Source organism: Pantherophis guttatus, chromosome 5 (genome assembly GCF_059756535.1).
Source record: "Pantherophis guttatus breed Tessera chromosome 5, ASM5975653v1, whole genome shotgun sequence".
Classification (NCBI taxonomy): domain Eukaryota; kingdom Metazoa; phylum Chordata; class Lepidosauria; order Squamata; family Colubridae; genus Pantherophis; species Pantherophis guttatus.
The window spans coordinates 25,591,237-25,604,022 of NC_142067.1; the positions used below are offsets into that span (position 1 = coordinate 25,591,237).

At 34.2% G+C, this 12,786-nt stretch overlaps 1 protein-coding gene across 1 annotated transcript in view; it reads left to right on the forward strand.

Moving 5' to 3' along the window:
* Window positions 1-12,786, forward strand: part of B3GLCT (beta 3-glucosyltransferase) — an 87,108-nt gene that overhangs the window by 47,741 nt on the left and 26,581 nt on the right. The window contains exons 6-9 of the mRNA XM_034411057.3: window positions 132-208; window positions 5,141-5,252; window positions 7,089-7,225; window positions 12,501-12,564. Coding sequence (XP_034266948.2) covers window positions 132-208; window positions 5,141-5,252; window positions 7,089-7,225; window positions 12,501-12,564 — 390 coding nt within the window. The remainder of the gene's footprint in view (window positions 1-131; window positions 209-5,140; window positions 5,253-7,088; window positions 7,226-12,500; window positions 12,565-12,786) is intronic.

Sequence of the window (12,786 nt, forward strand, 5' to 3'; positions counted from 1 at the left end):
GTTTAAAATAATTTTGATATTTATGAATAGGAATGTTTAATTTATGGAAAACATGAAACAAAGTATTCCATTTTTAACTCTGTTAAAGGTGTTCATTATTCTGTGGTTCATGAAATGTGTTTTCTTAAAAGGAAATGCCTACCGTTCTGCTTACTCATCAGATGGACAGACATGAAGGGACATGGACTATTTTACCATTAATGCATGAGTAAGTGTAAAAACAAGGTATGACATTGTGAACTACAGGCTCTTGGAGTTGGAAGGGATCATTTAGGCTGTTAATTTTCATCCCACTGCTGCGTTCATGAATCAATCTCCACTTAAAAACATCCAGCAAAGGAAAGCTCTCTTCTTTGATAATTGGTTCCATGTCAAACTTACCATTAAGAATTTTTTAGAAACTGCCTTATACTGTAAAAAGAGCATTAATTTGTGTCCTGCACAAATATGTTGATAAAAAAATAGATCTTGGCTTTTCATATGACAATTTTTTAGACACTCAAAGAGTGCTGTCATAGTCCCTTTCAGTTTTCTTTTCTCAATGGTGAATATGTCCGCTTTCCTCAGTCTCTGCTGGTAAGACTTAATTCCAGAACTTTGATCATCCTTGCAGACTTTCTTTTCATGTTCTATAATTTTTCTGTATCTTTTTCAAATGTGTTGCTCAGTAATGAATATGGCTCTGAAAGTGCAGCTTGGCCAGTGCAGAAGATAACAGAATTGTTTCTTCTGATAATACCAAACTTTTATTTCTGTTAATGTAAATTATACTTCTACTGTATTGACTTTGCCTTTTCAACTTGCAGTTAACTACAATCGTACCTCACCCTAGTTTAATGAAAGGCTGTCACTGACCGATCTTTGTACAGTCTTTGTCAGTGAGCATTCTTTCAAGCCAACTGTGGCTCCTTCCAATGGACTTCATCCCACCTTTATAGAATGTTACAAGATACTTTATCAAATGCTTTGCTGAAAGTTAAATTATATTATATCCATATTATTCCTATGATTTGCTAAACTAAAGAAATTACCTAATTGAAAAGGGAAATAATATTAGTGTGATTACTTCTTGATAAATCCATATATACTTCTGGCAACTAATAAATGGTGTTTTGAGGTGTTTACAAACGGTCATTTTGTCATCTGCTCTATAATGTCCCCTGGTATCCATTACTCTATTTCAACCTTAGAAAAAGACAGGAAACAGTTTACCTCCTCTAGCTATCTGGTTCTTTCCACTTTCTCAAAGATAATGGATAGAAATTGAAATTCCTTCAGTCACCTAAGATGCAGTCTATCAGGTTCTGGAGATTTAAGCATATTCAGGGTCAGTTGTTCTATGCCTTGTTTTCTGTCAGCTTTCAGGTAAATCCTGCCCTTCAGTCAACTCTTCACAATCTCCTGACAGAATGCACTTCAGAGGACACTGAACCAAAATAGTAGTTACGCTTGTTCTTTGCTATATCTCTTACCATTTTCACTCTGAACAGTTGAAACACTATTCCATTAAAATTTAGAATGTAACTGAAAAGGCCCTTAATGGTCTTATTATCCTTCATTAATCTCATTCTTGTTCTGAATTTTAGCTTTCCTGATACAATACCAGACTATCCCTATATGCTTTTTTTGTGATGATTTTCCACCCCCTATATATATTCTTTTTTATTTTCAAATCCTTATTAAGTTTTTGTGTAGCTTCTTTTAGTGTAGTTTCTTTTTTGCCTCATTGAAATTATTTTCAGTAGTACTTTTGGTATTTCATTTTTAGACACTCTTACCAATCATGAATTTATTTTCCCATTTGCATCTTCTAATATCTGAACTTACTGATCATTACTCTGAATTTATTAAAATCCAGCTCTTGAAGACATGTTTGCTTACATTTAGTTTTAGTTTCCCTTAATGTCCAGAATCCTTCCAATGTTCCTACTATTTTCAATTCATCAACTAAATCTCTCCTATTTGGTAGGATCAAGTCAAGAATAGCAGATCCCATTATACCTTTCTTCACCTTTTGAGGGAAAAAGCAATGAGCAAGACAGCTCCTACATTTCCTGGAAGAACCATCCTTGGCAGTGTCTCTCAGTGGATGTCAGGTAATTCTAAAGTCTAAGAAATTCTAAATTCTAAAATCTCTTGGTTCTTTGAAAGATTGGCAGTTTGGTTTAGAGTACATCATTAACATTTTTTCTTGATTTGTGATTGGCAGGAGACATCAGCAACATCTGTTGTTATTCCTCTATTTATTTTGGTCTAGATTCTTTAAGTAAGGCCAAGTTCATTCCCTTGGATCTCTGCAGTATTTTCAATATTTAGTGGAAATTTGCCTCCTTTTCTAAAAATTCTGTTTATTTTGAACAAGCTGTGTTCATGAGTTCCTGTGCTGTAATCATGAAAATCATCCCAGTGGTCTCAGTTATACCATACCTATTAAATCATATGTACTAATCTTATCTTGTTTATCAGTCATAGTCTGAGCATTAGTATATAGAAAATGAAGAACATGCACTTTGTAAGAAGATGTTATCTTTGAGTTTTCATTGAGTCATTGAACATAACAAGTTTAATAATTATTTATTTCTACAGTATCAATTATTTATTTCTACAGTATACAGAATATTAGGAACTTTAAGTTATATATATATATATATATTCTCAATTACCTTAAAGTTGTCTTAATCAGACATGTTTGCATCAAAAAGTATTCTGAAGCTTAGTATATGTATATAAAATCAAAGGATCAGAGTAAAATACCAGCCCATAATACTGTACACCCAGATTTATAAAACTATTAAGTATTCGTATGACTAACAAATAAACCATCATGATATACTATTGTATGAAGAGGGGAAGGTTAAACTTAAAAGTGCATTTATAATTCTGAAGGGCTTTAAAATAGTCCATTAATAATCCATGTAAACGGACATAAAATCAAATTTGTAAACTTCTGGTCTATAGTACATGAGTTAAAACACAATGGAATGCTGGAACTGCTATAGAAATTATAAGGAACTCCAGCTAAACGTAAGATGTTTATTTCATTGGTGGACACACAGAAAGTTGGTATCCTGTTACAATAGCTACTTCTGTAACTAGCTATTGTGCTGGAATATTATGCTTCCCCTTTCTAGTCATCTGTGGACTATGAAAGTTTTGGCAGTTTCTCCATCATTTGCCTAATCCATGCTCCCAGACATTAACACATAAGTTACTCTATCAGACAGGTCCTAGAGTAACCAATTATTATGATTTTCTTATCCTTTTACTGATAGCAGCACATCCCCTCTGCTTTTCAGGACTGTCATCCTCCAAAGATTGAGAGGCTGTTTCTTCTATAGGACACTCAAAGACATTTCTATATTCCTTTGCTGTTTAATATCTCCAATATCTCGTTGTTTCTCATTTCTCTCTCATTCATGGGCTACCTGTTCTAATTGGTTATTCTGTCAGTTCTTGTTGTAGCGTTCAGTTTTTTAGGTTAAAAACTGAAGTCCACTTTTCTATGTGATAACCCTTCAGATATTTGAAAACTACTGTCATATTTCTCGTGAATCATATTTTTGGGGTTAATCATATCCAGATCCGTTAACCCTTTCTCATAGGACTTCATTTTTAGACTCCCTTCCCCCACCATCTGGGAGTGGGAATCCTCATTCCAATTTTTGTCTTTTTTAAACTGGTGCTTGGAACTGGGTAGAGTACTCCAAATGGGGATGGAGGAAAGTAGAAGGGAACACTTACTTCTCGTGAACTGGGCTTTTTGCTTCTGTTAATGCACCCAAAATAATATTTGCCTTTTAAGCAGCTGCATCACATTACTGGCTCACATTTCATTTTTGTTCAATAAAAACACGAAGTTCTGCTATCTGTTTCACTTGTGCTTTTGGCAAATTTTTGCCCCCCAACCTATATTTTGCTTTATATTTTTCTTACTCAGATGCAGAGTTTTACATTTCTCTCTGTTGAATCCCATTCTATTCAGTTTTGCTGGGCCCTCAAGCCCATTTAGATCCTTCCAAATCTTTCCTGTTTCATCTAAATTGGTGGGACACCCCATGAAGGTTTGTATCATCTGCAGCTCTTATAAATTTCCCTCATCCAACTTAACTGATAAAAATGTTGAAGAGTTGATTCCATGGAAACTGACTGGCTGCCTTATATAACTTTTACCATCTCTACTTATTTACAAGGAAATAATCGGTCACTTGGACAACGGTCAGCAACACAATGCATGTGTGGGAAATGGCATTGTGAGCTGTTCAGATACATATGTCAAATAATCAATATAATTTGCTGTAAAATGGGTGAAAATAGCATCAGCAGTAGATATATTTTTTCTTTACAGTGGGCTTATATGTCCAAGTGTAGTTCAGACAAAGCAGTCATCTTTTTAACATCCCTGAAGCTACTGAAATGAACTTTTCTGAAGCGCATTTGGTGAATGCTTCATTATTGCCATTTTACTCTATTTCACTTTGAATTGTTTATATTGATTTGTTACTATTATTTCATTTGACTTTGATGACTAATTTTATGTATTTCTCAGTGTCACTTTTATATTTTGTCCTTGCATTTCTTTAAGTTTGATTGACGCTGAGCTTGTCGGTCGAAAGGTCGGCAATTCAGCGGTTCGAATCCCTAGGGCCGCATAACGCGGTGAGCTCCCGTTACTTGTCCCAGCTTCTGCTAACCTAGCAGTTCAAAAGCACGTAAAAAATACATGTAGAAAAATAAGGATCACTTTTGGTGGGAAAGTAACAGCATTCTGTGCACCTTTGGCATTTAGTCATGCCGGCCACATGACCACGGAGACGTCTTCGGACAATGCTGGCTCTTCAGCTTTGAAATGGAGATGAGCACTGCCCCCTAGAGTCAGGAATGACTAGCACATATGTGCGAGGGGAACCTTTATCTTTACTTTTTTACCATAGATATTTTAACGTTGAGACAGTGGTAGTCCTTTTTTTACTGTTTTTTAAATCACCAAGACTCAATATTGATTTGGTTTTTAATAAATAATATAATGTCCACAATAGAGATAGAGCAAGATTATAAATATTTCCTAATCTGCAAAAATACTTGAATCACAGAATTCTTTCTAAATCATGTTTACAATAAATGAATTTTTTTTTTCTTTCAGGTTTTCTGTTTCCTACAGCAAAAACTCCTCATGGATTTTTTTCTGTGAAGAAGATACAAGAATACAGATTGTAAAACTACTGAAAACACTTAGTAGATATGACAAAGCTAAGGTGATATTTTAAAAAATGATTTCTTATTGTTTGACTCCAAAATGTACTACAAACTGTGAAAAAGAATCAAAAACTGAATTAATTTGCATTTTGATAAACCTATGACTATAATAGATGAGAAAGAACAGTTTTCTTCTTATTTAACATGCATCATGCCTAAAACCTAGACCAGTGTAATTAATGATAATAAATTATATACTGACAGTTGCATTATATTACAATTACAGTTTTATATCAACATTATAAGAATAAAATCTCAATTATCAAGATCTATTCAGTATAAAAAATCAAAACCATTATTGCATAGATTTTTTTTAAAGAAGTATTTACAAAGAGCTGAAATATAGAAAGTTACAAGTTATTTTACATCTACTAGTAAAAAATAGTACAAGACATTCTAAAATAATAATTATTATATATTTAAATATATCAACAACATATTGATAGGAATAATTGTAAGAACACTAGTTCAGGTTCTCACCTTAGTTCATTTACTATTAATAAGAAACTGAGATGTTGGGAAATCTTGCATACATGTGTGAAAGTATTACTTCTGAGTGGTTTCTTATCTGTGGCTAAAATTATACTTGGTCATGGAAATATTCTACCATAAAGTTAACACCTATTAATTAGCAGTCTAGTTCACACTTATTCATATAGTGTTACTTAGTTTGCAAATAGCTGAAGGCTAGGAATATGCATAGCATAGTAAACATATTTCATTTAGAACAGGGGTGTCAAACTGACAGCCCACGGGCTGGATGCGTCACATGTAGGTCATGCCCACCCCAGCTCCGCAAAGGGAAAAATGTCATGAAATGTCAAGTGATGGCAGCGTGACACTGCAAGTTTGACACCTGTGATTTAGAACAAATGAGCCCTAAAACCAGTACAAGTGGAAGAAGCACACAATAGAATTTGTGTCTGTTACTATAAGTTGAGATTTTCTGTCCTCATAAAGAAGTTGAGTGAAATTAGTTTTTCTTGGGGCAAGGGGGATAATGTAATAAGCATTCAGAGGACATATTTAAAGAAAGAGAAAAGTACTCTCTTGAGAAATTCAGCAATTGATTGAGGAAAAACTTTTAACAGATTTTTATTCTTACCTGGGGTTTTTTTTGTTCCTGTTTTTCCCCTATCCCAAAGCAGGGATTTTTGGGGTGGTTTGGTGGGGTGGGAGGCTTTGTTTTTTTAAAAAAATGTTTGACTAGCTTTCTGTAAATTAGATAGTAGTTAGCATATACTGTTTTTTCACCTACTCTTGCAGCATGGTCTGACTCACATATAAGCTGTTAAGCTTATCCTTTGTTTTAGGTTTAGAATAATGTTGGAACTATCTGTTTTTGCACAAACAAGTCCATGTCACTTGTTCATCAAAACATACTTTTAAAAAATAGATTTGATATGATGTATGAATATATCAAGTAAGCAAAGACTTATTTCTTATTTCTTATTTCTTGGTTAAAAGTTAGTTTTGTCTGCCAGCCAATTTTGCCTGTGCAAACCTAGACTTTAATTTTGCTGAAATGCCATCACTAATAGAACCTCCAATCAACATAACGAATGGTGAAAGATGCAGTGAACTGTGGTTCCTCCATATCTCGAAGGTCACAAGTTTCCAAACCTTCACAATTGGTTTACATTTTAAGTTTGATAGATGAAGCATTAGTATGATTTATTATACAACTAAGGATGCCTTTACTCTCTGTGTGTTCGTGCACTCGAATAAGAGAAAAATAGTCTTATAAGGTTCTGTGGACCATGTAATAGATCTTCAGGATCTTAGTGAAGTTAAATTCATTAAGCACATTCAATAATATTTCTGTTCTCCCACAGGAATTTTTTTTAGGCAAAGCATTACATGATGATGAATCTACAATTATCCACCATTATGCCTTTGCAGAAAACCCTACAGTTTTCAAATTTCCAGATTTTGCTGCTGGCTGGGCACTTAGTATTCCACTTGTAAAAAAGTAAGATTGAATGATGTAATTTATTATAAATTGTTTTACTGAATAGTTGGTGTTTTTAAAATACTTTGGAGAAGTAATGCTGTTAAACATTAAAAGTCTTTCCATCTTGGTGTGTATGCATATAAAATGTACTGAGAATCTCTAATTACTTACCAGCTTTTATCTCATTTAAAACATTTAAAATCCAGTTTCATGTACCGTAAAAGTGACTATTCCACAAACATGTGATGCTATATATTTGTGTGTGTGTGTGTGTGTGTAAGTGATCAGCAACTAATAAATTTAAACAGTGAACTAGTAAAATTGTGTAAGAGGTGTTACACGACTTGTGCAGCAGAACTGTCAGTGCTTTGACCCTCTGGCCTAATTTAGCAGAAAGCTGAAAGAGCATAAAAGTGAAATGATAGGATCAATAACTTGCTCCGTTGGATCCTGAAAAGAAAACCGGAAAATGCAGCTTAGCCTTTGTTCTTCATATAAAAAAGTGAAGGAAAAAGCAATAAGGCTGCCTCTTCATGAATGACCCATTGTTTGTTTTTAATTTCATTTAACTTGGGTTACAATAAAATGGAACATTAGACATAGGATGGAACCCAGAGATGATGGGTGGGATCATACAGTCAGACTTTCCTCTTCCCTGCTACAGTATCATGGTTTGGTAGATGTCTTTCCTATTGGCTGGTGATGTGCTAAAGAGAAAGAGAAGGCAGCAAAGCTGAAACAATCAGGAAATTATTTAGGTTACTATTATACATTGCCCATGCCTAATGAGGAGAAAACTATTCGGCATGACTCAGAACAAAATCAATAGAGGCAAGTTAAGATTAGGCAGCGGAAACAGAACATTTCATACCAGTGTAGTTTTATGTGAATCAGTGAAAGATGGCTACACTTCAACTCAGCTTTGGAAAATGGTCCAAAGAGAATTAGAGACTGATGTTACCACAATATTGACAGGATCACAGCATGTAAATGTTGAAAAACAGAAAAATAGACATTATTGGACTTTACAATATAATAGCACAGGTTGAAGTCAAATTCAGAATTTCTATAGCAATGTTCCTCTGATGCCCAACTATAAATCAACATAGCAAGATTGCTATACTCATGTTACAGTCTATCTCCAATAGAGGCATTCTGTCAGGCAACCAGAGGCATCTCCTTATCAAATCGCAGGATTATACCTGGATTGTTAACCTGCTTACACCAGGGCTGTTTCGGTACAAAATCCAGGATGGAAGATGATTCAAATAATCTGATACATAATAAAATGCAAAGCAATGGAAGTGAAGAATTAAATCAAACACTGTAATAAGAAATGATCACAGATAAATAAAACCTATAGAGTAGAATGTATTTATTCAAATTTATATAGCTGCCCATATCTCACAAACAAGTGATTCTGGGTAATAAACAGAGTTATAACACAATATATGCATCGTTATTATTATTAAAAAACTTTAAAACTATAAAAAGTACAAAACTAAAAGAGAAAAAATATTCTCGAAGAATGCATATCAGAGAAGAATGCATATCACAGATTAAACTAATAGATATATAATTTTATATAAAATATAAATTCTATAAAATGAAATATATAAATATTCATATTAAATTTCATATTACCAATTTTAGTTAATATATTACTATTTTAATAACAGGAGGAAAAAGAACTGTTGCAAAAGAGACACTTCAGGCCAGGGATTTGGGGAATATGAGAAGGAGCAACCCTGCTTTAATTATGTTAGACATAAACTAAGCAGGACAATTGCTTAGACAGGTTTTCAAGATTCGGTTACACGCTACTTAGCAATAACAGTCTTTCCAGAAGTCCAGGTGGTTCACATTTGCCTGCCTCACAGGTTTGAAAGATTAAATATTTGCAGTGAAATACACAAAATTGAGCTTTTTAATAAAGTGTGTTTCATATTCTCCAACTCTGGTGCTTTGGCACGTGAGATTATTTGGAAAGATTGTTCTCATCTGTTTTTCTGGATAACCTGCTTGCAGATTATCTTCGGCTGTGTTGGGACTGCAACTCTTAGTGGGTATGATGAAATGGGAATTCTAGGAGTTGGAGTCCAAGAATTAAATAGTGCGAGGTTGGAAAGGCTGATTTACAGCAAAAGTATTTACCTGAGGTTTTGAATATTCCCCATCTACCTGAAAAAGGAATATTATTAACAACTAAGAATCTTAGGTCCTGAATTTCTTATTGCTTAAACACATTTTTCTTTTCTTCTTTTTTTTGGGGGGAAAAATTTATTTTATTTTTTTTTAACAAAAAAACCCACATCTTTTCAAAACGAAGCTTTTGCTCCAGTCACAAATTAAAACAAATCATTAACAAATCTTATTTTCAATTAACACAACTCAATATTTTAAACAAATATTTCCCTCATATCTATCTTTAATACTATGCCATTATTTCCAAAAAAAACATTTCTTAAATCCTAATCAGTTATCAATTCATTTTTCTCTTTCATTTGCTTAGATGGATATTTTAACAATATAAGTTTTACAATTATATTAGACAAATTAAACATTCATTAACTATTTAATTATTATTAAACCTAACATGCATTTTATCTTAACTATCACTCTCAACATACACCTCCTCATTTTAGTTATCCCACCTCTTTTTATTATCTTTGATGTTAAACCAATCATTTCTATTTCTTGACTGTTAATCACAGCGTAAACCTTTGTTTTGGCTGTTGAATATAGCATATTTTTATTTTTTGGCCATTGCCCAGCATGACTTTTGTTTGGCTGTTAAACACATCATATTAATTTTGTTTTTTGGCCGTTACACGGCATCTTCAGGTTTGTTTGGCTGTTGAACACAACATCTCTATTTTTGTTTTTTGGCCGTTACATGGCATATTAAGTTTTGTTTTGGCTGATACCCAGCATGACCATTTGTTTGGCTGTTCAATACAGCATATTATAGCTTTTTGGCTGTGAAATAAAGCATGTTCATAGTTGGTTTAACAATCTCTACTTAAACCTTTCTTTGTTGTTTCCCTCCATCTATGCATTGCTTTTCATTTAATCATATTTTTCTTTATCCTTTTGCATAGCATTCATAACATTTTAACCTTGAGATATGGTTCTTGCTTAAGACATATTTTTAATTATATTTTTAAATTCCTTTTAACATTTTCACTGAATCATATTCACCCTTATTCTTTACCTTAACATGTTACCATTAAAACATAGTTCTTGCATTAAACACATCTTTACATGTATTAATTAGTTTCATTTAACATTTTTAATTTCTATAGAAACCTCCAACCCCCCCTTTAATTTATTACAATCATCTTTACTTTATTTTATTTTTAATCACATTATCTTCATTTCCTCGTCCGCAAACATAAATTTCCTTCCATTTTCCAAGTTTTTAATTTTATTCTCCATAAGTCCAATTAAATCTCTCTTCATATTTTATTCCGGATATAGTGTATCAAATCTCTTTCTTTTAAGGCTGCGCTTAATCCTTCTTCTATTCCTGCGCCAACATTCAAATTATTATTTGTTCAACTGTAGGAGTTCCATTGTAAATTCCTTTTCTTCACCAAAGTCCAGCTGTTTGCAGTCAAGAAAGAAAAATCCTCCTCCAAAGTTCAGCAATTTTTTTTTATTTTTTTTGTTGGTAGAGCTCAAAGTTCTCATAACAAAGGGAGGTTACAAAGTTCCTCTTTATGCCAGATGGTGTCTCTCTATAATCCACATTTCCCATTAGTCATGCAAGACTCCATTTTATTTCTTATTATATAACCATCCACTTTATTTTCTTCTTTTAGTTAAAAAAGTATCAAATCTTCTTTTTTTTTTTCCTTAGTCCAATTCAGATTTTTAAAGTGTTTAGTCCTTTTACCATATCTCTAAATTAAGTCTCTTAGTTCTTGTTCCAAAATTAGTTGTTTCTCGGGTCTTTGTTCTTTAAAGTTACAGTTTAAAAAAACATTCCAAAGCCCCTTTGTTACTTAGCTGCTGTTTTAGGCTAGGGGTCTTCTAGTTACTAATGTAGCTCCAAACCTTGTTGCAAGCCTGGACTGTTGTCACTCATCCGGCTTCAAAAGCCTCCGTTTTACTTCGCTTTCCTCCAGCACTTTCCTTGCCCAGTTGTCACAGCTTCATGGCAGCCGCCATGTCTGCCGCCCCCCGCTGCCGCCTCACAGAGGGTTTCCTCTGACCTCCGAAGAACTTGCCTGTTCCTCTCGGTCTTCCGAGGCGCCCCTCTTCTTCCCCTGCCCTACAGGACAGGTTTGGTCCGCAGACCCATCGGCGGCGGTTCGGCAGCCGGGGTTTTCGCGGGACTCATCAGAGCCCACTATTTCCCCGACTGTCTTGCCGCAACGTCAACCGGACGTTCCCCGCTTAAACACATTTTTCAAGTTAGTTGACAACACTGCTTTTCAGAAAGACAAACTATCTCAGCCATCGTATAATATGCAATTTTTTAATGTGTGTGTGTGTGTGTGTGTGTGTGTGTGTGTGTGTGTGTGTGTGTGTGTGAGAGAGAGAGAGAGAGAGAGAGAGAGAGAGAGAGAGAGAGAGAGAGAGAGGGAGAGAGAGAGAGAGAGAGCACACTGCCTTCGAGTCAGTGTTGACACTTGGCAACTGCCTACACCAGTCCCTGCTGTTTTCTTGGCAAAGAAAGATAATTTGCCATTGCCTGTTTGCTAGGGCTGAGAGTGAGTGACTGGTCCAAGGTCACCTAGCTGGCTTTGTGCCTAGGCAAGACTAGAACTCAGAGGCTCCTGGCTTGTAGCCTGATCTTATAACCACTACAACAAACTGGCTGTCTTGATCAGCTGTACTGCCCATATATTAAAGTTGAAAATAGTTGCATCCAACAACTAAACAAAGTAGTATACCAAGTTTAAAGAGATATAGCTGACTTTATCTTCAAAGTGCCATGCAGGGTCTGGTTTTGACCTCCAAGGAAGGTTCATCTTGGTAGCTACTTTGATTGCCATGAGGGCAAAGAAATAGAAGTTCTCCACTATTATTGGAACAGCGTAAGCATTATCTATATTCTAAGCATTGTATTCTGTTTCATGAATCACATATCGTTTTTATAACCATGGCCAGATTCTATCAAATAGTCATTGATATTTCATCAGTTTTAAATTTGGAAATTATACACTATATGTCATCATCTAAGGTAGGGTTACAGAATTACTATGTAATGGTTGGTAACTTCATTTAAAAAGATCGATGTTTTTCCATATATCAGTATTTTGTTTTTATTATTCTTATTGCTTAGGCTTGCAAGGAGACTGAAGAATGAACCTTTAAAGTCAGATTTTACAATAGATTTAAAACATGAGGTAAGCCCTTTCTGATTCACTTGAACATGATTTACTTCATATAATCAGGTTCCAAACAATACAAAGCAGTTATATTAGTATTTTTGTTCATTATGTACAATAATAAAATTCAGATAACAAAGTATCAATAATCTCATCTCTGGTAGCAATCCTATGTAGCCAAAAATCACATTATTGCAGGAGAATAGCTGATTTTTTTTTTTAACGTGGAGATCCACACAT